Here is a 24,572-nt window from a genome sequence, read left to right on the forward strand (position 1 = left end):
CTGAGCTCTGAGGAGAAGGTTCTGGAGGGCTGCTGGCGCCTGATTGGCTACAGTTTGGACCAACATAATGACAGGAATAGGCTACAAGTGTTTTTTCTCTATTCATGTATTCCTATGAGGAATTTTGTCTAGGCATTTACTGCCTGTTTTCTAATGTGCATTTCATCTGTTAGGTTTTACATATACATATTATTAGTATGTTATTGCTATTTTATTTACCGTGGGACTCCCACTCCGACGACGGGGAATATTCAAGCATGTGAATCTATGAAAGACAGCCTAATACTGGAGAAACTTGGTTATCACTGACTTGTGGAGAACCAAGTACAGAAAAGGATGCTTAAATGGAGCAAGGATAAGGATGGAGAAATAAATAGTGGGGTGATACAAACAAGGAAAGGAAAGGAGATAAGAGAAGAGAAGAGGCAGAGATGACAACAGTGGAACTGCAATAAGGAGGGTACATAGGATTACTCCTAGGCAATTACCAAAGCCTAAACTCAACGGAAACAGTCAGGGCATAATGTAGCCTTTTCTGAAATGCCATTTAAATGATAGACAATGTTACCAAGCAATGGTGAACCATTAATAATGAGTGAATCACTGGCTGAGGACGGCTGACTCAAGACCCACATTCTTTCAGTAATTCTTCTTCTCATACTTTTTTATAGTAGTCATGAAATGAGGTCATACACACAGCTAAGCTTTCTGGCAAGAGCTACAAAGAGTTCTTGGTCTAGCCCCAAACCCAATTTTTAGGTTTCTTAGCTCTCACAACAGAGTGGTTAAGTTTAGAAAAACATAAACTGTAATACAGTCCACGTACCTACCATCAACATTTGTGAGATCTGGGATGCATCAGGACTCCTGTGCACAAACTCCTTAGTTCAGACCAGAGATACCACAGTAATGGCAGGGTGGTGGTGTCAGCAGATGGGTACTTTGAATAACTTTGTCATATTCAGCTCCAAACCAGACATGATAATAAAGTCTGTGGTAAGTTTGCTAGGATGGGGCACTTCAGGTATAGAAGTACCTACCAGAGTCCAACGATTGACAGAGAAGCTGGGGTTCCACATCAATATCCTAGAATTGCTAGCTAGGTCCTTCACCATCAGTAGTTTGATGAAAGGATGTGTTGTTCAGTTCTCCTGAAGATGAAGATGAACAATGTATTTGCAGTGAGATACATCAATTTCCCAGGAGGCTCCAGATCAATGGGGCTGTCACATTTTTATCAACAGTTTTGCAATCACCATCTTAGTTGACAGATTGGTGTCCAGGGACCATTGCACATAGGAAAGATCCAATGACAACAGATTAGTTTTTAGGGAATTTCAGAAACTCCCAGAATTTGCAACTCCAGCTTAGAATATTCAAAGTGATTCGGAGGCAACTGGGTCCTTGGATGATAGACATATTTAAACACAGATTGAAATAAACTGAATTCTTGGCTCTCTATTTTCTACAGTTAGAGGGCAGTTGTGATGGCAACATCTAATAACACTTTGCCCCAGGATTGAAGCCTGCAATGTCGTTTCACTATTTCCCCATATTCATGATTCGCTTGACTCTTTTGCTGATGGTCTATCCTCAGTCAATAATGGTGCTAATGCTGGTTTGGATTTTTGCCAATGGAACCATGGTTCACTATGTTGCTCCACTTGTTAATAACTTTCTCTCTCTGGCTTCCAGAGTTGGAAGATTTCATGTTCAATGCAAGCAGCAAGAACACCTTACTATCCCTGGCAGTGTGGTTGGTTTCCAACGTTCTGATAAACTTCAAGAATTTCAGCAGAAGCCTTGTTTTGGTGTTTTGGCTGTAACAATGAGAATAATGTGAAGCATTTTACACAGAAGTGAAAGATATCTCTTATTTTTTTAAGGATGTTCTTTATGACAGGACAGTGAATATATATTGTCTGCCTGTGGGTCTTTTCCTAGTGGTGTTCTTTTCTGTAGGACAGCATCCAGTGATTGTTCATCTTTTTGATATCCTTCAGCCCATGGAATCTCAAAACTGTCTTCTCTGGATGCTTCTTAGATGTTCTTTTCTGATGCCTGCAATAATATCTAGTTCTGCAAACTAATAGTTCATTCTCCCTGGTGCATTCTATACTGGCACCATAAAGGCTTTCTTTGTGTGGTATGTACTTTACAATGTTTCATGAAATGAACCATGTAACAAACAACCAATGTCTCTCTCTTTTCTTAAGTGTTGTTTAGACACATCCCACACTATCCCCATCCATGCTGGCGTACTGAGTTAAACAGGGTTTAAAGGAGGTTGGGGTGAAATATCTATTTCTGGTGTTCGTTTTGTGGAGACATGACCAGTAATGTATTCTTCACTAGTGGATTAATGGATGAGGGTATTTTGAATAAAGTTGATCGGGAATTAGCCTTTCCTTTATTAAAGGTTGTTTCATCAGTGGGTTCACTCCCTTACATTTCTTCCCATTTCACATGAACCAAATTAAACTTTGAATTTACATATGTTTGCAGTCTCCAAGGAATGTAGATTTTTGTAGAAATAGTTGATAGACAGTTCTAATACCTTAATCACATAAAGCTTCAGTCACACCGGAGGATGCTCCTTCTCCCACCCCTGGAACAATCTAACACTCCACCTCCTCACTGCACCATCGCTGACCACCTTCAGAAGGGACTCGTGGCTTGGCAGTTCAAATGAAACCAGCAGTAAGCGCCTGGATATCCTCCGTTGCGCTTTATAAATTGGACTTGATTGATCGAAAGGTATCTTTTGCATTGCACTAGTAAGCTTCCATTCAATTCAAGGTCATGTGGAACTTAAGGATTTAGGGCCGAGTCGCACATTTAATCTTCTATTTCAGAATCTAAGTTAGAAAGGTTTATCATGCTGGGCAAACATGCTTCATAACAAATCAGAAGGAAATGCCTCCTTCATATGGTGATGATCAGTACCAGAAGCTATACTGCAGTTCCTCAACTGTCATCCCTGAACCCCATTTTTTTATTCAGATCTTACAATTTAGATTTGATGACATATGCGGTTGACACACTGGTCACTATCAGATTGAACAGCAATCTATATCCAACACAAAGCGTATTTGCTGTAGGTTGTGAATTCCCCAATGCATTGTGAAAACTGCCTAAAACTGAACTCTGATAAGATGGAGGGTTTGATTATGGGAGGATCCCCATCAGTCTGGACAAATAGTGGTGATCTATATCCTTAGGATTGTCCAACACAATTTTGAGTTCATATTTGAAAATAAACTACAGTTTTCAGAAAAATTGTACCATTGGAAAATGGGAACGGTAATTGCCTCATTCGCTCTTGAACATGGATTTCCACTCAGACAAGCCAACATGAGCTTGGGGTTCGATTACTGTATCTCTTATTTAGCTCTCCCAAAATATGCAAATTTGGAGGTCATTCAAAATATGGCTGCAAGAGTTATGCTGAACTTGCCTCGAAGAACATCAATCTCAGAACATCTTAACCAATTCCACTGGTTATCCATTGAGAAGAGAATTACATTTAAAGATCTTACAATGCGCCATTAAGCCATCCATGGTCTTTAACCTAAGTTTGTTTAAGAATTATTTCAGACACATGTTTCATCTCAACATATTGTGTTCTTCATCCACATGCCTCCAAAACATTTCTTTCATTAAGAAAGTCAGACATGGAGGCTGCTCCTTTTCTTGTGCAACATCACTCATGTAGAACGCTCCTCCCATGCAATTTAATGTGACTTATAAGCACCTGACTTTCAGAAAACTACTAAAGCATTTTTGTACAAATAAACATGGAAATGTAGCAGTATGTAGACAAGTTAATAGACAAAAGCTAATAGACAAAAGCTGCTAACCAAAACTATCTTTTGGAAGAAATTGACTTTTTTTTACCAGTGAACAATCTAGACAGCTGCAATGATGTTAGACACATAGATTCATTTGTCCTTGTGTGCTGGGATAGTCTATTTTTAGCAGGTGTAGTTAAATTGCAAAAGGGTATGCAATACGGCTGCCCTATGTCGCCAATTTTAATCACAATATTAATTGAACATTTGGCTAATCACTTTGAAATGACTTAGAATATTTCCTCTGAACAAAATACCCTGAAATTAAAATTATACCTAGATTATATTGTATTATGTCATAAAGCAAATACTAGGAATCAAAGCAACTCTATGAGAAAGTTTTAGAAATGTTAATAATATGCAATTCATGTAAAAGTCAAACCTTGATTTTTATACTATGAGCAATTCTTTTACCAGAGGTGACTTGCAAGGCATATAATCAGAAAGCAAAACATTATTTAAACGTCTCTTATAATTACTGTGACCAATATGATTTAAACTATGCTACATTGATAAAAATGAAACGGCCCGAGCACTCCTCGCGAGATGTAAACACCTTACCCTCTCAATAAACAGCATGGTGGTTCTAATCAAATTGCCAATACTGCCCTTGTTTATTTTTTGTTTCCTGTCGCACCATTGGTCCACAACTCTAAGTTATTTGAAAAGATATAGGGCATATTTTTCTGAATGTCTTTGGGCTAGTAAAGCTCTGAAATTAGCATGTAAATATGTATTATGACCAATCTGGAAAGAATCTAACATTACACAATCCAAAGTGAGATTATTCTACATGTTCAGAATTTTTAAGGCTCTCGCAGTGAGAACCACGAAGTTTGTTTGAAAATTTAAATATACAGAATACACATCTAGTACTGATTATCACTTTTCATTTTGCTAAATTATATCTCTATAGTATGGAGAAATCTTCTGCATTAATTAAAATATTAGCTAAAGAACACCGGGAATCAGGCATAGAGGCATGGCATGCAAAACTATATCAAGCCACTCAATAAGACAAATTGTAAAAAACTACTAAAAATGAGTCAAGGAGACTGGGAAAAAAATGTATGAAGCAATATGGAAAACAGTAAATGAATTATATTTCTGTAGTGTTAGGGCACTAATTTTAGGTAAATGCAATTTTATACAAAGTAGTTTTCATATCACACTTTTTTTATAAACATTGAATGAAAAATGGATCCATCATGTTTTAGATGTTTAAAAGAGAATGCAATTAAATTACTTAATCATTTGATCATATCTTCTTTTAACACTGAGAGGACATCTTTGAGCTTTACTTGTCCCTTGTTAGGTAGACAAATTCCTTTGGATCCTCGGATTTCCCTATTGGGCTACTTGCATAGTATTGCTGGGGTCACTAGAAGGTGCTATTCTAATTTGCATATATATGGTAGTGGCCAGGTCACTAATCAGATATTATTAGACATCTCAATGTACTTCCATTTCAAGAGTGGCTAAATAAAATGATTAGGGTCAAATATAAGGAATCTCTTTATCAACTTGGGCCACAACCAGGCAGAATTTATCAAAGCATGGATAAATCTTGTGTGATCCTTAGGATCCACTTAAATGGGTGGTATGTCATGGGTTTAATTTTTGATTCAGTTTATGTGAACTGAAATGCTTTGCTATGTACCATCATTTTTTCTTATAAGTATGCCAAAATTTGGATTTGATTGAAATTTTAGATCATCATTGTGATACATAATGTAAGGTCAGATGTACTAAATATGTGGTTGCAAAAAGTTGTTACAATTTGCATAATATCAATTTGCAAAGACTAAATGATTTTGCAAAGCAATTATTAGTTGCATTATTATTATTAACATACATTTGTAAAGAACAGCGTTCACTTTGCAGGTATCATGGCAATACCACACACCATGAACACATACAAAATACACTAAATTCACAACAGTTAACCTTAATATCACATATTTTACAACTATCAGTTGGGAAGAGCCAGGTTTTTAAATTCTTCTTAAAGCTGAGCAGGTCTCCCTTGGCTCTAAGAGGTGATGGCAGTTTGTTCCATAACTGAGGTGCCTTCACCCGAAAGTCTCTTCCACAGGTTCCTTACTTTCCTGAATCTTGACATGCAAACAAGATTAGCCGAAGAGGACCACAGACATCTCACAGGCTTAAACAGGCTGAATATCCTGTATAATAACACATGACCTAATCCATTGACAGCTTTGGAAACTACACATAGTGCTTTGAAAACAATTCTCTCACTCACTGGTAGCCAATGATGCTCCCTCAAGGTGCCTGAGGCTGAATCATGTTTTGATGTATTCAGTGCAAGTTTAGCTGCTAAAATTTGTATCCTGCAAAGTCTTTTGATTAGGTAGTCTGGTGCACCTAATAGAAGGGCAGTGCAATAATCAATTCTACTTCATACAGTGCATTGTTAACTAGTTTCCTAGATGGTTGCGGTATGATATGTTGGTTCACAAAAAAGGAATCAGAGTGGGTCACAGTCGGTCCTACCTCATTAATATTCATTAGTTCAATCAGAAATTGTGAATCACTCCTATTGGTGCCTAGTTGCTTTGAAGGAAAGGCATTGTGTTAAAAAAATATTTTCTGAAAATATTGTTTTTATAAAACATTTTTACAATCACAAGAAAGAAGGGGTCCCAAAGAAAGAAGGGGTCCCAAGGGGACCTTTTTTCCTTTTCCCAGTGGGTTACCACCCCAGCATGGAAGTCTGTAACCTTTCAAATTTTTGTGACTGGATTATGAATCCAAAACATTGATACATTTGATATATTTAACTGCCTAAATGTATTTTTCAGTCCATGTGTCAGATAAACTGTATTTTATTGTTTGACTGCTTTTTCTTTGCATTGTGCTTGCCATTTGCCATTTTAGGAGCAGTTAGCATTCTAGATGTGCCAGGGAGAATATTTAAATGCACTCGCTGCATGGGCACTCAAGTAGCACCATTAATGTGGAAGTTGGAAACACAGCGCCTTTTATTAATTTCCTCAAAACACTGCATTTTTATTAATTGCCTCAATTTGACTGACTAGATGTATTTTTTAATCAATGTGTTAGAATGACTGTATTTTATTTTTCGACAGCTTTTTGTTTGTATTGCACTTGAACTTTACTCTCATCTACTTGAGGGGAGACTTCTAGTAGTTTTTAGGAGGTTGGGAACAGGAAGTGGTGCGCCATTTTGAGGTTAGCACACTGGATGTGCTAAGACACGCTTAGGGTACGTACACAGTGGGCACGCTAAAGCACACCAAAGGCAAACCCATCTTCACCAGTCCATGCCTAGATGGGACCAGGTACTATGCTGGTTTGCTGACCCTACATGCACACTCAACTCCAACTATGGCATCAGGTACATTTAAAACTCTCAGTTGAAGCTTTAACTACAATGCATAAAAATGAGATTTCAGCAAAGCAGTCCTTTGCACAGAAAAACACTAACTTAATAAATACAGTTTATTTGAGCACAAGATCATTGGGTAGGCACTGTATAGCTATTTTTGAACTGCTATCTCAACTAGTTATACTTCTGCTTTCAGAAACATGTCTAGCTGATATCTCCGTGCCTTCACTGCTGGAGGCCATCCCAGAGGTCTATTTTTTATTAAACAAGAACCACCCGGAGAGTAAAATAGGAGGAGGATATGTGGCCATCATTATTAAGCAACCCCTATAAGCCCCTGAGCTTGAAACTGATTAGGGAGATGGACCTTTTTTGTTTAAACTAGAAGCTGGTCTTGGAGTTATGGCGTTTCTGATATCCGGACGGCAGTGACCTGACTGTTAGGTCTATGGCGGCGAGTCGCTGAGCCTGATTGAGAGCGCAGCGTGAAGAAGTTGCCGCACTGCCGATCCATGAGGTGATTCAGTACCTCGAATCATGTAATGACTCCAGACGATAAGCAGGAGTACTGACTACGGCAAAACCGTGAGTTATAGAAGGCACTAATCAGACGTGGTTTTTTGTCCTTTTTTCACACTTGTCTCCACGGAGTGGACACACCTTAGTGAGTGTGGACCCCCGGGGACTTTTTTCACATTGGTCCTGAAGAAAGCTGAGCTAATAGCTATACACAGCAGAAACATGTCGACCTTTTAAATTTTGGACACTGTGGTTCTATAACAAACCCACGGCGTGTCCCCACTGTTTTTAATATGATCGGCTTGTCCATTAATAAAGTCTATTCTGGGCATAGCCGTGACTTTTTAATTATGCACACTCACCACGAACACTTTTTGGTTTTGTAAATAGAATTCCAAAAAAAATTCCCAGCTCCGCTGCAACAGCAGGCGTCGTAGCACGCAGGAGGGGATAGTCGGTCCCTCCTGCGAGAACCCTATGATGAAGCATGTCACCTCTAGGGTGAGTGAGGGTTCGTTTTAGAAAAAAACTATTTTTTCTGGTGTTATCTCTTGGTTATTCTTATTCTTATTCCTTTCTGCACTGTACTTAGTTTACTACACCTCATTAGGGTTTAGCTAAACAGGGATATGGTCACTTGTACACCGTATGTATTCCATTAAGCACTCTCGTGTTGTTGAAATATATGTTTCTGATAGTTTACCATCCTGAACACTATATGAATAACTTCCCTATCGATTTTTATGACACCATGTGCTCATTCTTGATAAAGCATAGTAACCTATTGATAGTAGGAGATTTCAATTATTGGGCAGATAAGTTAAGTGTCTGCCCCAAAGGTCAACAGTTCTTTGAGTTTACGAACTCTTTTAATTTAAACCATAGAAGAGCCTACACATAGCAGGGTCATACAATTGACCCTAACTTTTGCTTGTATTACTTAGTTTAGAACTACAGTATTGAAGCATGTGGATGGTCTGATCATAATTTGGCAAGGCTATCTTCAAATATGCCCTGGAGGAAAGATTGACAGCTCCCAAACTATAAAAAGGTATCCAGTAAGTGGGATAAGGTTGGTAAGATACATTTGCAAGAGATACTGACACCTATATTAAAGGATAAGCTAGATGTGGCTGCCAAGAGTTTAATAGTTGGATTGACAAGGTAGGACATGAGCATGCTCCTCCAGAACTAAATCGAGATTAAAAAAAGGGCAGTGTCATCTCCCTGGTTCACTAAAGAACTAGCGGTAGCTAAATTAAAGGTCAGACTCCTTGAACGACACTAGCGGAAAAAATATAATGGCCTGAGTAAGCAAACCTTCAAAGAAGGCATGCTTAATTACAAGAAGTTCATCACTCAGGTAAAGACTATGTTTTCCACAAGTAAGATATGCACGGCTCAAAATCCAAAGAAAGAATTATTCAATAGTGTAGATAGTCTCACCAACATGGAAATAATTATTCAATAGTGTAGATAGTATCACTAACATGGGCAGAATTAGTCAGCCACTTATACATTCACAAGAATACTGCAATTAATTAAATGTGTTATTTATTGAAAAAATCTAAACCATTAAAGATGCAATACCTAATAGTCCTAATGTGGATTGTGATTGCCCAGAAGGGAGGAGAATAGTTTCAAGTTAGTCAGGTTTGCTACATTGGATCTTGGCGATGTACACCGCCTGCTAACCAAAGAAAAATCAGGCTATCCATGAGACCGATGCCCTGTTGCAGTGTTGCAGTGGATGGCTCCCTCTATCATATATCTTCTTACCAATCTTTTAAATGTATCATTGAGTGCAGGCAAAGTTCCTGATTCTTTAAAAAAGTCACTTTTTTCTCTTTATTGAGAAAACTTGGTGACAACCCAAAAATCCTAAAGAATTTTCACCCTGTTTCTTTACAGCTTATTTAGCACAGGAGGGTAGCTCTTATCTCTCTGATTCTAAATATCAAGATCCTTATCAAGCAGGCTTTGGAACTAAAGATATCACTGAAACAGTGATTCTATCACTCCAGGATGATATGATAAGGGACCTGGATGATGGTTATAGTCCATCATTGATTTTACTTAATTTATCCATGGATTTGGACATGGACGACCATGATATCCTTTGGATCAACTGCAAGCTGCAGGATTCACAGTTAGGACATTTAGTTGGCTTGCCTCCTTCCTAGAGAATAGGACCCAGGCACTTCAACTAACTCCCTTTAGGGCACCAGAATTAATGATTGAGTGTGGTGCTACACAAGGGTCTGCCCTTTTCCCCCATCTCTTTAATATTTATATTCAGCCCCTTGTTAAGACGTTGTCAAAAGAGGCTGTTAGCTCTTTAATTATGTTGATGATTGTCAGATCTTATTCCAGCTTGATACTCAACATCTAAACAGGATAATTTTAGAGATATGATGTGTTTCTTCACCAGATGGATGAGATATAACCACCTAAAAATGCACGCTTAAAAGACTAAAATTGTTGTGCTAAGTAAAATACTTGATTTTGGATAATCAGCTATTGACTTTCAGAAGTGGGCATGTTACCATTCCCAAAGCTAGCGGTAACATGCCTTGGAATTTTATTTGATCAACATCTTTCTTTCAGGCCTCAAATTAATGCAGTGGTTTGAAAATATGTATTCATTTTGAAAACTATCAAGAAGAGGCAACCATTTCTCTCTTTCGCAGTTATGAAGATCATTTTGGTTACTGTTAATGGCGTAAGAATGATTGGACTATGCTAACAGCATATATTTTGAGGTTCTTTAATGTGACCTAAAAAGACTTCCAATGATTCAGAACACCACAGCTAGGTTACAATTTTGAAATATTGGGAGAACTCAGACTACACCCTTCCTGAAGATTCTTCATTTGCTACTGATTAAACAGTGGATCAAATTTAAAATTTTACATTTTAAGAGACTGAATAGTTATATATGCTCCTGGGAGGACTCTCCGCTTTGCCTCTGCCAATTCTTTGGTGATGTCATGATTTCAGAGGATAAGGACTGGAGGATGCAGATTCTCACTACTTGTCCTAAAGAAATGGAATGTTCTCCCAGTGGAGATTGGCTTAGTTACTGTATTTTTTAAATTTAGAAAAGCTTTAAAGACCTGGCTTTTTAATCAGGGTTTTGATAAACAGGTGCATCTCTTCTTCAACCTCAGTGTAGTCTTCCAATTTCATAGTGCCAAGAGACCCTCAAGTGAATGTTGCACTTTATAAATAAATAACATATACATATAAATATATTTGACAATTTTATAAACAGTTTCCTAAATTGCTATATACATTTAATCGATAAGAATTTTTTTTTAGCATTCACAAACCCTCTGATATACCTATTTGCAAGGTTTGCCACTGGTTAAAACGTTCATGCATCTGGTGTTTAGTCCTTTGTTTATAAAAATAATGTTAAATATATATTTTTTTAATCCCTGGCCTCAATTGGCAGATTCTCAACTCTCTCTCCATAGCAAGTATGGCATATTGCTATATGGTTCCCTCCACCATCTATTATCTGGCAAACTATGCCTTCCTGTTCTTCCATTATTCAGTGCCTATTTCCTGCTCCCATGTGAAATCAGCCCTTCTGTGACCTTTCGCTGTTGAACATGAAGCCAGTGCCCTCCTTCGTATGTCACCATGCCTCCTCTGATCTCCTCCTCAGAGGCACCTGGCTTCCAGTGCCCCTTCCCTCTGTGGCATCAAGCTTCATATGCTCCCCTCCCTACAACACTCCACTTCCTGTGATCTACCTCACCATACAAAAAATGTGTACTCCTCCCCGCACAGCATCCAGCCTAAGGCCCAAATCGCAACTTGTGGCCCATTGCATCTGCCCCATGCAGTATCTGGCTCTGTGCAGCATCTAGCCCCCTGGCATGCCTCTGTTTGATGCAGATATGCCAGGGACCTCCGAAGGCAGATGGTTGGGGAGGGCTCTAGTAACTCTGACAGTCCCTGCTGAGCCCTAAATAATGGAGCAGAATTGCCACAAAATGTTTAATTTTGAAGATGTTCGGCTAAAATGTTGCTAATCCATACAGCAGAGATTTGTAGGCTCTGTGCAAATAGAAATTTGATTGATGGCAATGATGGAAAGGATTGACTGGCATCTGTCCTTTGTCTCCACATTTCAATAACTTTCCTTTGTCTCTGTTTTGATTGAAGCATTCTGGCATCTTTGAACATTATGTTCTGCCAGAAGTATACCCTTCCGTATTGGGCTATATCAATTGTTATATACCCTGCCCTCCTAGAATGTGATTTTGTCTACGTCTTCAGACATTAACTCAGGGGACATATATATGACAACAAACAAAGACTTTGCTAAAGGCTTCAATGTCCTATTAACAAATCTCTAGTCTTTTACATGCCTTATGGTCAATCTGGTATGCTGCAAAGTTAACAAGCATTGTCAAAGCCAATAGGTCTGGCATTTTGTTAAGGGACATTTTTGGTTAATAATTAGGCGACTTGGTGTGTTAGCCCCATATGGTATACAAAGAAAATCTCACCATCAAAAACAACTTGGCCTAGAACTGTATAGAAGCTTGGAGGGGAGCCCCTTTCCTGAACAGACTACAGGAGCTTATTTAATCTATACTCTCAAAGAAGAGCGCTATGAAAAGCAGTCAAAAGATGAAGTTTGTATTGTAACTGCATGCGTATTTTTGAGCATCTTCAATAAAGCCTATGTTTGACTATGTCTTTACTTTGGGTCTGATTCACAAAGTGCACTTTATAGTACTTTAAGTAGTGCCACAGTAGTACTACTTAGATACCATAAAATAACATTAAAAATTCTGCAAGTGTAATTCTACACCCCTCCTATCTTTTGTATTGGGTGATCCTCGTATAAGCAAATCACTACTTAGGGTCCGATTCCAATGTGTTCGGAAGGCCTTCGAATCGGATTTGGCTTTACCGTATTCGATTTGTAGCCCTTGTTTACGACCGAATCGTACACAGGTCCGAACAACCAAGTACGATCCGAAGTTCGAGTACATACTGGCCAAATCATTTCCGGGACCCGAGCTTGTCTGTACAACTCGTACATAGAAAAAATGTGCCGCACAATGGAGCCGGATTCCGACCAAGCGAGTACGATGCACGATCCAGACAGCCGCTTCGTGTGAGGCATTCCCATTGCTGTGTCTTTTTAAAAGGGCACCACTGGGGAAACCGCCTTGCAACCCGCCCGTCAGACTACAAATAAATTGTAATCTGGCAGGTGTGCAGCGTGAGCTTTGGCGGAGTTGTGGCATGGCAGTTTGTACCGCCACTTCACGGCCCGCCAAAATCTCATCATTTGGACCTAAATGGGAGGGGTTTTAAGAAAAGAAAGGATGGATTTAGGGAGGGACATGCACCCATCCATAAAAGAGTAAGCCAATTGCTATTCACAAACTGCACTTCTAAAAGTACTACTGCCAAAAGAAAAGCAAATCAATAGTAATGAACTGCAGCTCCAATCTGGAATAATTCCAGCATCACACATGGTAACACCTGGTACTTCAACACCCTCACCTGGAAAATAATGGAGATTGAGACTTAAAATAAAACCTAATAAGAAATACTATTAAATTAAATTAAATCATTTATACTAGTCAAAACTATGAATACATCTAATTTATTGTTAATAATTTTTTTTAAATTTAATATTGATGTAATATTCTTTATGTTAAAATAAAATGAAATTACTTTTAATTAATTTTATACAAACCTTTTAACAAATATGATTACATAATGAAAATATAATTATTTTTATTTAGGTAGGACTTGTTTTAATGTAGCCATCAGAAAAAATATGTTAATTAAATTTTATATATTCAAATTAATAAAATATTTGATTCAAAATCAATGTTATAGTGTTGTAGTATTCTTTTGTTCTAAATCTAAAATAAATATATGAAATTACTTCACATTAATATTAGCATATTTTACTACTTTCTTTCAGATTTCATCCACCTTTATTTCTTATACCCAGGGCCACTGAATTTATGCGGCTGGGGCAGGCCAAATTATGCGGCAGAGTTGACTCAGTTATGCGGTAAGAAAGGGTAAATTATGTGTTGTAATACTGCATATTTAGTAGTAATATTACATCAATAATGTGTAATTTCTTTACTTGTTATCATTATCTGGGCATTGGTTATACTTGTTCAGCACCCACATTTAGCAATAAGTGGCAGAAAGGTGCCCATTCAACCTTTGAAACACACCTTCCACATGTTTCTGCATTTTTAGTAGCTTTTATACCGTTTTAGCTAGAAACAAATATTATTTAGTTAAAATCTGTAGATTATGCAACTGATGATGGATTATGTGGCAAATGAGCCAAATCTATAAAATCACCATGGTCACATAAGAGTGGCCCTGCTCCATTGGGGTAAGGCAATCCTAAGCCAAAGTATAGGGAAGACTATAAGATTTAATAAACTTGAAATAGTAAAATTATTTTATGTTAAATTTTAATGTAAAATAATTTTATATATTTATTGTAAATGCCCAGCAAAATTACAAATGCTACTGCACTGGTAACTTAGTTTCCAATTAAATATTTCATGAATTAGAATATATTTAATTAATTTCTTTTTTTAAGATTTATAAAAAATATTCCACCTTAATAAAAATGTTTATATTGATGTATTATGTAATAGAAATTGCAAAGACTTATGTATGGTATTAATGTGAAATAGTGTCATTCTTTTAAACAAAAATAGTTACATTTATTTTAATTGAGTTATTGAAGCATTTTAACATAACATTTTTCTTATAATTAAGTTTAACATTTTTAATATTAAATTGATAATATGTGTGTGTATGTGCGTGTGTGTGTGTGTGTGTACATATATATATATATATATATATACATATAGATAGACAGACAGACAGACAGACAGACAGACAGACAGATAGATAGATAGATAGATATGTAGATAGATAGATAGATAGATAGATAGATAGATAGATAGATAGATAGATAGATAGATAGATAGATAGATAGATAGATAGATATAGTGAAAAGAAATTAGTTTAACCTAACATTATTTCCCATGGTGTTCTATTTTAAGTCAATCCTCTATTATTTTCCATGGGAGGGTGTTGCAATATCAGTGGTTGGCCATGTGTTATGGTGGATATACCACTACTTCTTTTTGGCAACAGTAACTTGCACTCATAAATTTGCCTCCACCTAATTTTAGGAGGTGAAGACGTGTAAGTCTACACCTTAAAGCATCTTTACACCCGTAAATAGTAAATAGCCAAAAGTGGTAAAGTTACTTAAGAGTGCAAGACTAAATCTACATGTGTAGCTTACTCACAAGTGTAAGTTACATTTGTGAATAGCCCTGTCTATTAGCTAAATCTATCAACATGTTATCATAACATCAAAGTTAAAAAAATAACTTACAAGGGTAAATGATTAGTGAATAGCATTTTATTTTCATAACAAGCTAAAATATCATAACATCAAGCACTCCATTAACAAAAAAACAAAGAACCAGAAACTGAAATGCAAAGTAAATACTTCAAAGGGCTCACACTCGCTGCAAGAATACTTGTGCACCCAGCACCTAATCCTAACGGGAACACAAATGGGTCAAAGTAACCCACCATGATATACAAAGGCCTTCATCGATAGCAAATCCATTGGCGGTAAATCATGAAAAACAATTGAAAAGGAACGGCTGAAGAGCGCTGAACCAAAGCCCACACTTTTTCTCATTGCACTTTTTTGAATGAATACTTAAATTAGGCTTTCCAACTGCTGGAGCTGTCTGTACCCAGAAGTAAAAATGATGAACTTCAACTATTCTTTAGCAGAAGTGAAATATGGTTCCAGAAAACAATGGGGACAAAATCATTCTGCATCCTTGCTGTTAGATCAATTCATGGTAATATAAATCTGAGCACCAGTTTCTAATCACTGTGACTGTTAAAAGCTTTCATTAATAGATAACTACAAAAGCAGATGTTGGTCAAAATTTGCAACTTTTAGTTTGAAAACAATAAAAGGATTTTCAGTTCAACTCTAACTGACATGTATTTTGTACTACCTGTATAAAATATATCAGCAATTGAAAATCTTACTTTTACATCGCCTTGCTTTGACAAATCATATTTTGGGGATTACAGGCTTGAGTAAACACACATGAAGCCGCACTCACCGGATTCGGGGGTTCTTTGAAAAACAGAGGCAGTCCATTGGCTGTGTCTATCTCCTTCTGTAATACGGGCTGAAAATTCATACATGGTGTCTGGCATCAGCTGGTCAACTAGCGTCCGCCTGTTGTTCACTTGTTTGTAATCCCATCTTGCTGATTCTCCCTTTTCCCTATAGCGAACAGAATAATACCTGGGGAGAGAAAAGTGACAGAACTAGAGCTAGATAGCACGACTCTTTCCCATTACATATTAGTGATAAAATTGTTGCTCCTATGGATGCCACTGTACATGTAGCCGTTATTATTGCGTGTAAGGACTACCTTTGAGTACTTTAAATGCACAAAATGCAGTAGCATACAAGTCCATATTTCACAGGCACTCGTGAAATATATATAGAAATATACTCGTGAAACATTGAAATATTTCACAGGTCGCAGTGAAAAGGGAAACTATTCATGGTTCTGTGTGCAACATGAGTTTCGTTACCATAATGACAGGCCTAACCACTGTACACAGTTTAAATGTGTATTGTTTAATCAATATTTTATTCATTAAAGATAATGAAAAGCTGAATATTCTAAAACGATTCAATACTTATTGTTAACAGCACCTTGCAGAAAATAACATCAACCATCCAGTGCTAGATTAAACCATGTGGATGCCCCTAGGCAGTCGTAATTTCGAGACCCCCCTCGCAAATTATATCCTAATACATTTTTTTTTACCAACCATTTATAGAGTTTTTATGTAAAGTTTTCGTTTCTTTGAGTTGATTCATTTTTTTCAATCTTTTGGAAACAATATTTAGGAAAGCTTGATAGTAATTTTCTTTCAAGATCAAGTCAATATTATTTTGATCCATTGTCGTTGGGCTCCTAAAAGGAGGTGGGCTCATTGGCTGGTGCCTACTTTACCTATTTGGTAATCTGGTACTGCAACTATTTCTTTCTTCTAGAGGACCAACGGGTGTTTTTTTTCTCGAAACTTCAACTTTGACTAGATAATTAACTATGCTTCTAGCACTTTTGAAAAAATGATAAACCAAACTTCGCAGTCTAATACTTAACAGACAATTTTCAATAAAAATATCCGTTTGGAAAAAAAACGTTTTCAACTGCCCTACAACAAACCAACAATGTTAACAATACATAATGGAAGACTATGCACTCAGTACTATAATTCTGTATTGCCATCAAGGGCGCTCATGAACCATGAAGTCAAGTGGTTTGGAAATATCACCAGAACTCCAAGTGGCAATATATGACATTGTAAATATAAAGTGGCTTATTTACAAGTCCCTTGCACCACTTTTGCGTCATTTTTAACATGGGAAAAGTGACGTACGGGTGGCGCAGGGTGCTTGTAAATAAGCCCCAAAATGTGTTATTCAGAAACTATCAATAATATTGATTACACATGAATATGAGCTAAAACATAGGTTTTGATGTAGTTTAATAGATAGGAACATGTACCCTACAAATGTATCACATGATTTATTAAATAAGTAAAAGGTGAATATTGTATCAAGATAAAAGTAGAATGAGTAAAGTGTGTCAAAAGAGAAATGAATATGTAAAGAATGCAGTAATTTAAGATGGCCACTAATATAACAAGTCCCTTGCACCACTTTTGCGTAATTTTTAACATGGGAAAAGTGACGTACGGGTGGCGCAAGGGGCTTGTAAATAAGCCACAAAATGTGTTATTCAGAAACTATCAATAATATTGATTACACATGAATATGAGCTAAAACATAGGTTTTGATGTAGTTTAATAGATAGGAGCATGTACCCTACAAATGTATCACATAATTTATTAAATAAGTCAAAGGTGAATATTGTATCAAGATAAAAGTAGAATGAGTAAAGTGTGTCAAAAGAGAAATGAATATGTAAAGAATGCAGTAATTTAAGATGGCCACTAATACTACTACTTATATACTTTTATACTTCACTCCTGCCTTTATAACCTCTGCAAAATGACAGGTGTTACTAGTACTGTTAGGATTTCTGTCACATTCTTACATTTGCAGGGAAAGCCTAAATGTATCAAACGTGAGATTGCAGGCAATCCCCACCATCTTGTACTCGAGGCTCAATCACCAGTGTAGAGCTGATATCTCAAGCCTCCTTTCACCGTAGACTCCCAAGCATGGAGGAACTATAAAGGTCTATCACAAAGGAGATTGTGTAATGTTTGAGACTAGATGCACCATAGCTAAATTATCACACATATAGTTTTAATAAAGAAGGAGTGTCCAGACAGAGGCGTTATTTGGCATTAAAATTACAACACTTTTACACTGTCATATATATATATATATATATATATATATAGTTGCTCCGAAAATACACCAGCCTGCTGCACTCGCGAGCGGGTGCTCTCCCAGGTGGGGGTGTGCCCACCAAACAAATTCTCGCTGCACAATCCTATCACAATCCTGTGAAATTAGAAACGGCACTCGCAGGGGGGTATAAAGCCAACAATTCTTTATTTGGCTACCAGCACAGACAAGACGCGTTTCGGCGATGAGCCTTCGTCAATTGCCTCTTTTGACGAAGGCTCATCGCCGAAACGCGTCTTGTCTGTGCTGGTAGCCAAATAAAGAATTGTTGGCTTTATACCCCCCTGCGAGTGCCGTTTCTAATTTCACAGGATTGTGATAGGATTGTGCAGCGAGAATATATATATATATACATATAGTTTTTTTCTCTAAAAAAGCAATGGTTGAAGCAACGTTATAGTTAGGTGATAATTTCTGTCTCAATGTAATGTTTTAAACATACAAAACTCCTGAGATTCAGAATTTATATTTATAGTTATCTCAAGTAACTATAACCTGTGCCCTAATATAACTATAACTCGTGCCCCTGCCATGCAGTTTTCTTATCAATAATTTCATTGAAAATGTTTCAGTAATATTATCAATAATGTGCTAGACAATAATGTTATTTTAACCTTTGTTTTTTCAGTGACTTTCTAGTTTTTCTCTAATGTTAAGTAATATTTTATCACCAGATGTAAAGCCAACCCCCCACAGTGCATAGCCGTGGAGAATTGCCCAGTGGCCAATCCCCCCACCCCAGGCAGCCAACCCCACGCTGCGTAGCTCCCCTTCCCAAGCCAATTCAGGAACCAGGGACCCCATTCTATGGGGAATTTTTTTTCATTAAGGGGAGAAGGGCACACATACCCTAGGGCCAAAAGATATTTGAAAGGAGGAGGGGAAAGCATGATTCCCATCCCGAGCCACATGCAGGCCCAGGGACCCAATATTCTGTGGCCTTTATGAGTAGGTGGTGCTTAGCCCCCCTTCCTGAGCCAATGGTGGCCCCAGGAACCCCATCTACAGGTTCCGAAACATATATGTTACAGGCAATGTAGCACAAGGCCCACGCTCTGATCCTCCAGTTGCCTGGAGACCCAGTCTCCACGGCCTGAACATATATGCTAAAGAAAGGGGCATGTGATCCTCTTCCCAAGCCTTAATAAACCCTGGGTACCCCATTCTCTGGGGCACCATTTAACTTAAAGGGGAGGGCGGCATGCAGCTTCTCTCCCTGGGCCTACTGTGGCCCCGGGGACCCCATAACCTGGGCCCTTTCATATTTCAGGGGGGGGGGGAGCCTTCTCAGGGCACCGACAAAACAGGAAGTTGGGAGCCACAGGGGGAGCTCCATGGCCCCAGTAGCCCAAGCGGGCTCCCCGTATGCTGTAGGAGCCAACATTGTTCCCTCTAGGTGGGACCAATGTGCCCCCCTCCCCAAAAAGAGAGTTTTGCACTGGCCCCGGCCCCTGGATCACCCCAGCAGGGATCTTTTGTTTTAAAATGTTGCCACAGATGTTCAAATCTCCTTAAAATTCACAGCACATTTTGAAAAAACATTTTGGTACCACTTCACCAGGCCCAGGGGGGTCAGGGTATTCCTTTACCTGCTCCTTATGTCTTTTTAATCTTTTTCTTAGGACTCAGGACTCATTCCAGAGTCCCAAGATGACCTCTGCTACATCCTTGTTGATGTGGTGACAGCCAATCAGATCTCAGCTCTCTTTTAGCTCTCAGAAGTGTGAGACACCCTTGTGACTATCTAGAGTGAATGCACATCTCCTCACTCCTGTCACTCAAAACCAGACGGTGAATACACATCCAGGCAGGGCAAAAGACACATAAGCACACAGAAAGGTCCACTTCTAAAAGTGGCTTTTCTAAAATAGTAATGACAAATCATCTTTCACCAATAAGCGGGATTTATCACTTCTATTCCAAACATGCCAAACATGGTTGCACTAGCCCTCTCATATCAGAAATTACCACTGTTGCACATATCAGGGAATCCCCAATGCAAACCTATGGGAGGGCAGCAGTGAGAAATCAAATAGGCTGTTTGTCACTACCAGGACATGCCATACAGTTAAGGCACATGTCCTATCTTTTATCTACACAGCGACCTGCCCATAGGGCTAGCTAGGGCTACCTTAGGGGTGACTTATATGTAGTAAAAATGGTGTTGCAGACGTGGCAACCACTTTACATGCCATGCCACTGCGGCAGTAAACTGCGCACAGGCCCTGCCGCGGTAGAGGCCTGACACAGATTTGAAAGGCTACTACGGTGGGTGGCGCAAGCAGCGCTGCAAACCCACTTTTAGCATTTAATTTACAGGCCCTGGATATATGAGATACCACTGTACAATGGAACTTAAAGGTAAATTAAATCTGCCAAACAGGTGAAGACCAATCTTACCAAGTTTACAAGAGAGATCACAAGCACTTTAGCACTGATTAGCAGTGGTAAAGTGCCCAAAGTCATGAAAACAACAAACACAAACACATGTCAGAAAAAATACAGGAGGAAAGCAAAAGGCTCTGGGATGACCCTGCAAAAAGGGCAAAGTCCAACACCTAGTCATAAAAACCATTCTTTCTGGACCAAGATCTAGCTTTCTATCAAATTTGGTGTAAATTGCTTCAGCAATTGGGTCTGTAGCTGTGCTTATAATCTCTAAAAAAAGAGAGAGGGGTCCAACACTCCAAAGGGACAGGACACCACGAGGACGGTTAGGTCTGAAAGAAACTCCCTTTGGGGTATTATGTTAGCATACCAGCCATGCACTCACAGCACACATACCACTCAATATCAACACGGGTCAGTGTCTCAGTTACCAGTAAGTCAATTCTCATTCAAATTTCTGAAAAAATATACCCATTTTTTAATTTTATTAAGCTAGTTCAAGAAAAAGTATATTCATAAAAACATCTATTCACATTAGAAATCATACATCATGATGCAAGTTAAAAACAAAACAAATAAAAATTATGTTAAACTGTTCCTTTTGTGACCAAAGGTTTACAGGTTCATTTATTACAGAACACAATAGTTTACAACAATAGATTCAATAATGTGTTCTTAGATTCTATCGGTTAACACAAACACAACGTGTATTCATAGGCCAAGAAAAAGTGACGCGTTTCGGAGGGTTTACAAAGGTCCAACCTCCTTCTTCAGGCTTCTCAACACTTGGTCTTGACAGCAGTATCGGATAAAAACACAATCCATGTATCATGTTCTCTAAATCTTAAAAGTCAATTTTTGTCCTTGCAGGATTATGTTTAAATCAGGCTAAAAGATTGCTGCTAGTGCTCGTTGCTTTCATCAGATTCTTAAGTCCACACTCTATGTATCCATCAAAGTTGATAGTTGGTGTGTACAGGCAAAGACAAGTCACACTGATTAAAAAGCCTCATACAACTGCAAAATGTCATTCCTTTATCATGTGTAAAAATTGCCCGAATTGTACCATCCTATTATGCTCCACCCACATCGGTACCGATGTGGGTGGAGTGCACGCATGAGATTTTGCAATCCTGGGCACTCGAACAATCTCTATACTACCACCAGCATAATAGGATGGTACAATTTGGGCATTCAGGAAAAACAGGAATATACATTTGAGCCAATAAAATCAGAAAACAAAATCGTAAAAGTTATGTCATTTTAGATGTTATCAGTGATGTCATTTCAGATGTCATCAGTGATGTCACTGACCATGTCATGAGTGATGTTATATTTGAGTTCATAAGCGTTTATGCAGTCATGAATAGTGCATTGACGTAGCAAGGCATTTACAATCTTAGACCATAAGGGGCATGGGTCTCTTTGAAGATCGCCGGAGTTAGAGGGTCGATGAAGTGATCAGTGTTTAAGGATGAAAGAATGTTATAGATGTCACTTTCATTTATTGATGTGAAAGTGTGCAGGAGGCATCGTTTTGGGGGACCTGCCTAGGAGATCACTTGATTAAACGGACTGGGGGGAGTGTTGAAAGATGAGCGAGGCAGCCAGAAGTAGTTCTCTTGCTGACTGCAGTTCACTTTTAATATTTGTAGTTTTTTTCCAAGAAGAATAAAGCCTACTTTTCACAGTTTGGGAGAGTGATAGACCCAATGCCAAGCGGGTTTGGTATGTTGCGTGATTGTTGCCTGACAATTTCGAATAGTTTTTTGGGTCGATATCTGGCTTGGTTAAGCTGAGTTCCAAAGAAATTGGCCTTTGCCTATCTGATTCTTCCGTTGAATGTGTTTCTCACTGATCCTAAGCATTTTAGGTGTTCCCTGGAGGGTGAGGATCCTCAGGCTCTTTTTGCTGATCTTTGATTGCGGCTTTCAGAGTTCAAGTTGTCATTGATCCAAGTTTTAGAGACTTTGGTGGATGTGTTTTTTTGCTGAAGAGGGTGATAGAGTCAAGGACTTCCAGCATGAAAGTATTGTAGAAGTCTGTGTGGTCATGGACATTAACCATATCAGTCTGAGGAGTCAAGGTATTGTTACAGAGGGTGGATAAGTCATTGGGGTTTATATCCCGAAAATTCCTTTTCCATTGTTTTGTTTTCTTCTGTTGCACTCTCTTCGGGGTCACGACTAGATCGATGAGGAAGGGGGTAATGGTCTGTCCAGTCACAGGGGCTAATAGACTTCAATGTGATGCTGTCCATCTTTGAAATTATAAGGTCCAGAGTCTCATCCTTGTTGTGAGTCAGGCTGTCACAGATTTGGGTCAACTCGTAGTCTGATAAAAAAGGACTTCAGGCTGTTCACAGCCTGGTCATTCCAGTGAAGGTTAAAGTCTCAGAGGAAGATCTGGGACACTTGAGGGTTATCGTTGGTTGTGATGACCTCCATGATTTGTTCAATGAATGACGAATTATCTCCAGGAGGGTGATATAAGGCGTGTAGTTTACAGCTGAGTTTATTGTTGCTAGTGATATAGATGCAAAGATATTCACATGCAGGCAGGGTTATTGTTTCTGATTTAAACATAGAGAATGTGTTGTGGTAGATGCAGGCTATTCACCAGATTTTATAGGTCTATCTAGTCAAATTATCCTGTGTCTAGGGGGACTAGCAGATCTATAATAGGATGAGATGACGTGTTTAACCAAGTTTCCGTGAGGCTAACAATATTAAACTTATGGTGAGGATGAGTTCCTCAATATCCACTGCATGTTTATTTGCCGATCTGCAGTTTAGGAGCATACACTTCAGTTGGCTATTGGTGTGAGGAGAGGCTACCTGAGATATGTTAATGTGCTTGAGATTGTCATTGTTTACAGTTCTATGGTTGGAGCTAGGTTCTCTGCAAGGGTTAGTCTGAATGGTTTGGATTTGATCCAGACCAGCTTATTGGCATTTTTCTTTTGGGAGTAAGAGAGGAGGAGGTCATGGATATCACTGTCAGATAGACCTTCATTCGATCTCTTACATCAAGAGGAGGCGTTGGGGAAGGGTATTGTTTTCAAGCCAGGAGTGGAAGTGTGGAGGACATGGGACGGTAGCATGTCTGTTTGGGAGTCGATCCGAGTCATAATGGCACTATTGGGTCTATGAGTCAGCCGTAGCTCTGAGGTGATGGATGTAAGTCACTGGAGATCTTCCTTGAGATGGAGCAGGCTATGAGAGATATAATCGAAGCTCGTGTTCCAATAGGCATGTATACACGGAGTTATTGGTTGAGGAGAGAGGACCAATTGAGGGGAGAGGCCACATGAGAGGCCAAGTGGAGAGGAGAGGCCGTTAATGGGGGCCTGGGGTACTTGTGAGTCAGGTCGATCTTGTAGAGGGCCTGCCTGAGTATAAATGGGTGCTGGGGGAGGGGGAGTAGTAGCGCCTATTATGGGGTGGTCGGGGACCTGGGGAGCCTAACATTAATTAAGTTAGAGGATATAGATTTGGACAATTAGAGCTCCTGGATATAGGGTAGCGCTGTGGGAGTACTTGTTGAAAACTCGCTGTAGAGCACAGAGGAAGGAAGAGAGAGCGAATGTGAGGGAAAGGGTCTGGGATGACGGAATCTATGCTTGCCCTAATAGAGGGAGGCACTGCATTGGTTCAGCTAGTCATGGATTGATTCTCGGGCCCTGCTGGAAATGAAGGGTCTGGAGTGGCTATGGTTGAAGAGAAGGTGGGTAGCAATCCCAGGTGACTGGGACTGTGTTGAGTGATGTTGGAGTAGATATGGGCGTTAAAGAGGGTGTGAATGCCTCAATGTCGCTAGGGTGACTTTGGGAGGGAAGATGGTTTTTATCATTCACCATCTTCTTGAAGATAGGGTAGAACTCCTCCACTAATGTCAGTTTGTCATTCGAGGATTGCATTAG

At 38.8% G+C, this 24,572-nt stretch overlaps 1 protein-coding gene across 1 annotated transcript in view; it reads right to left on the minus strand.

Moving 5' to 3' along the window:
- The window catches only part of FNDC1 (fibronectin type III domain containing 1), a 1,317,427-nt gene that overhangs the window by 824,819 nt on the left and 468,036 nt on the right, over positions 1–24,572 (minus strand). The window contains exon 5 of the mRNA XM_078649203.1: positions 15,921–16,108. Within this exon, the coding sequence (XP_078505329.1) occupies positions 15,921–16,108 (188 nt within the window). The remainder of the gene's footprint in view (positions 1–15,920; positions 16,109–24,572) is intronic.

This window comes from Lissotriton helveticus, chromosome 6, assembly GCF_964261635.1.
Source record: "Lissotriton helveticus chromosome 6, aLisHel1.1, whole genome shotgun sequence".
In the NCBI taxonomy this organism is placed as follows: domain Eukaryota; kingdom Metazoa; phylum Chordata; class Amphibia; order Caudata; family Salamandridae; genus Lissotriton; species Lissotriton helveticus.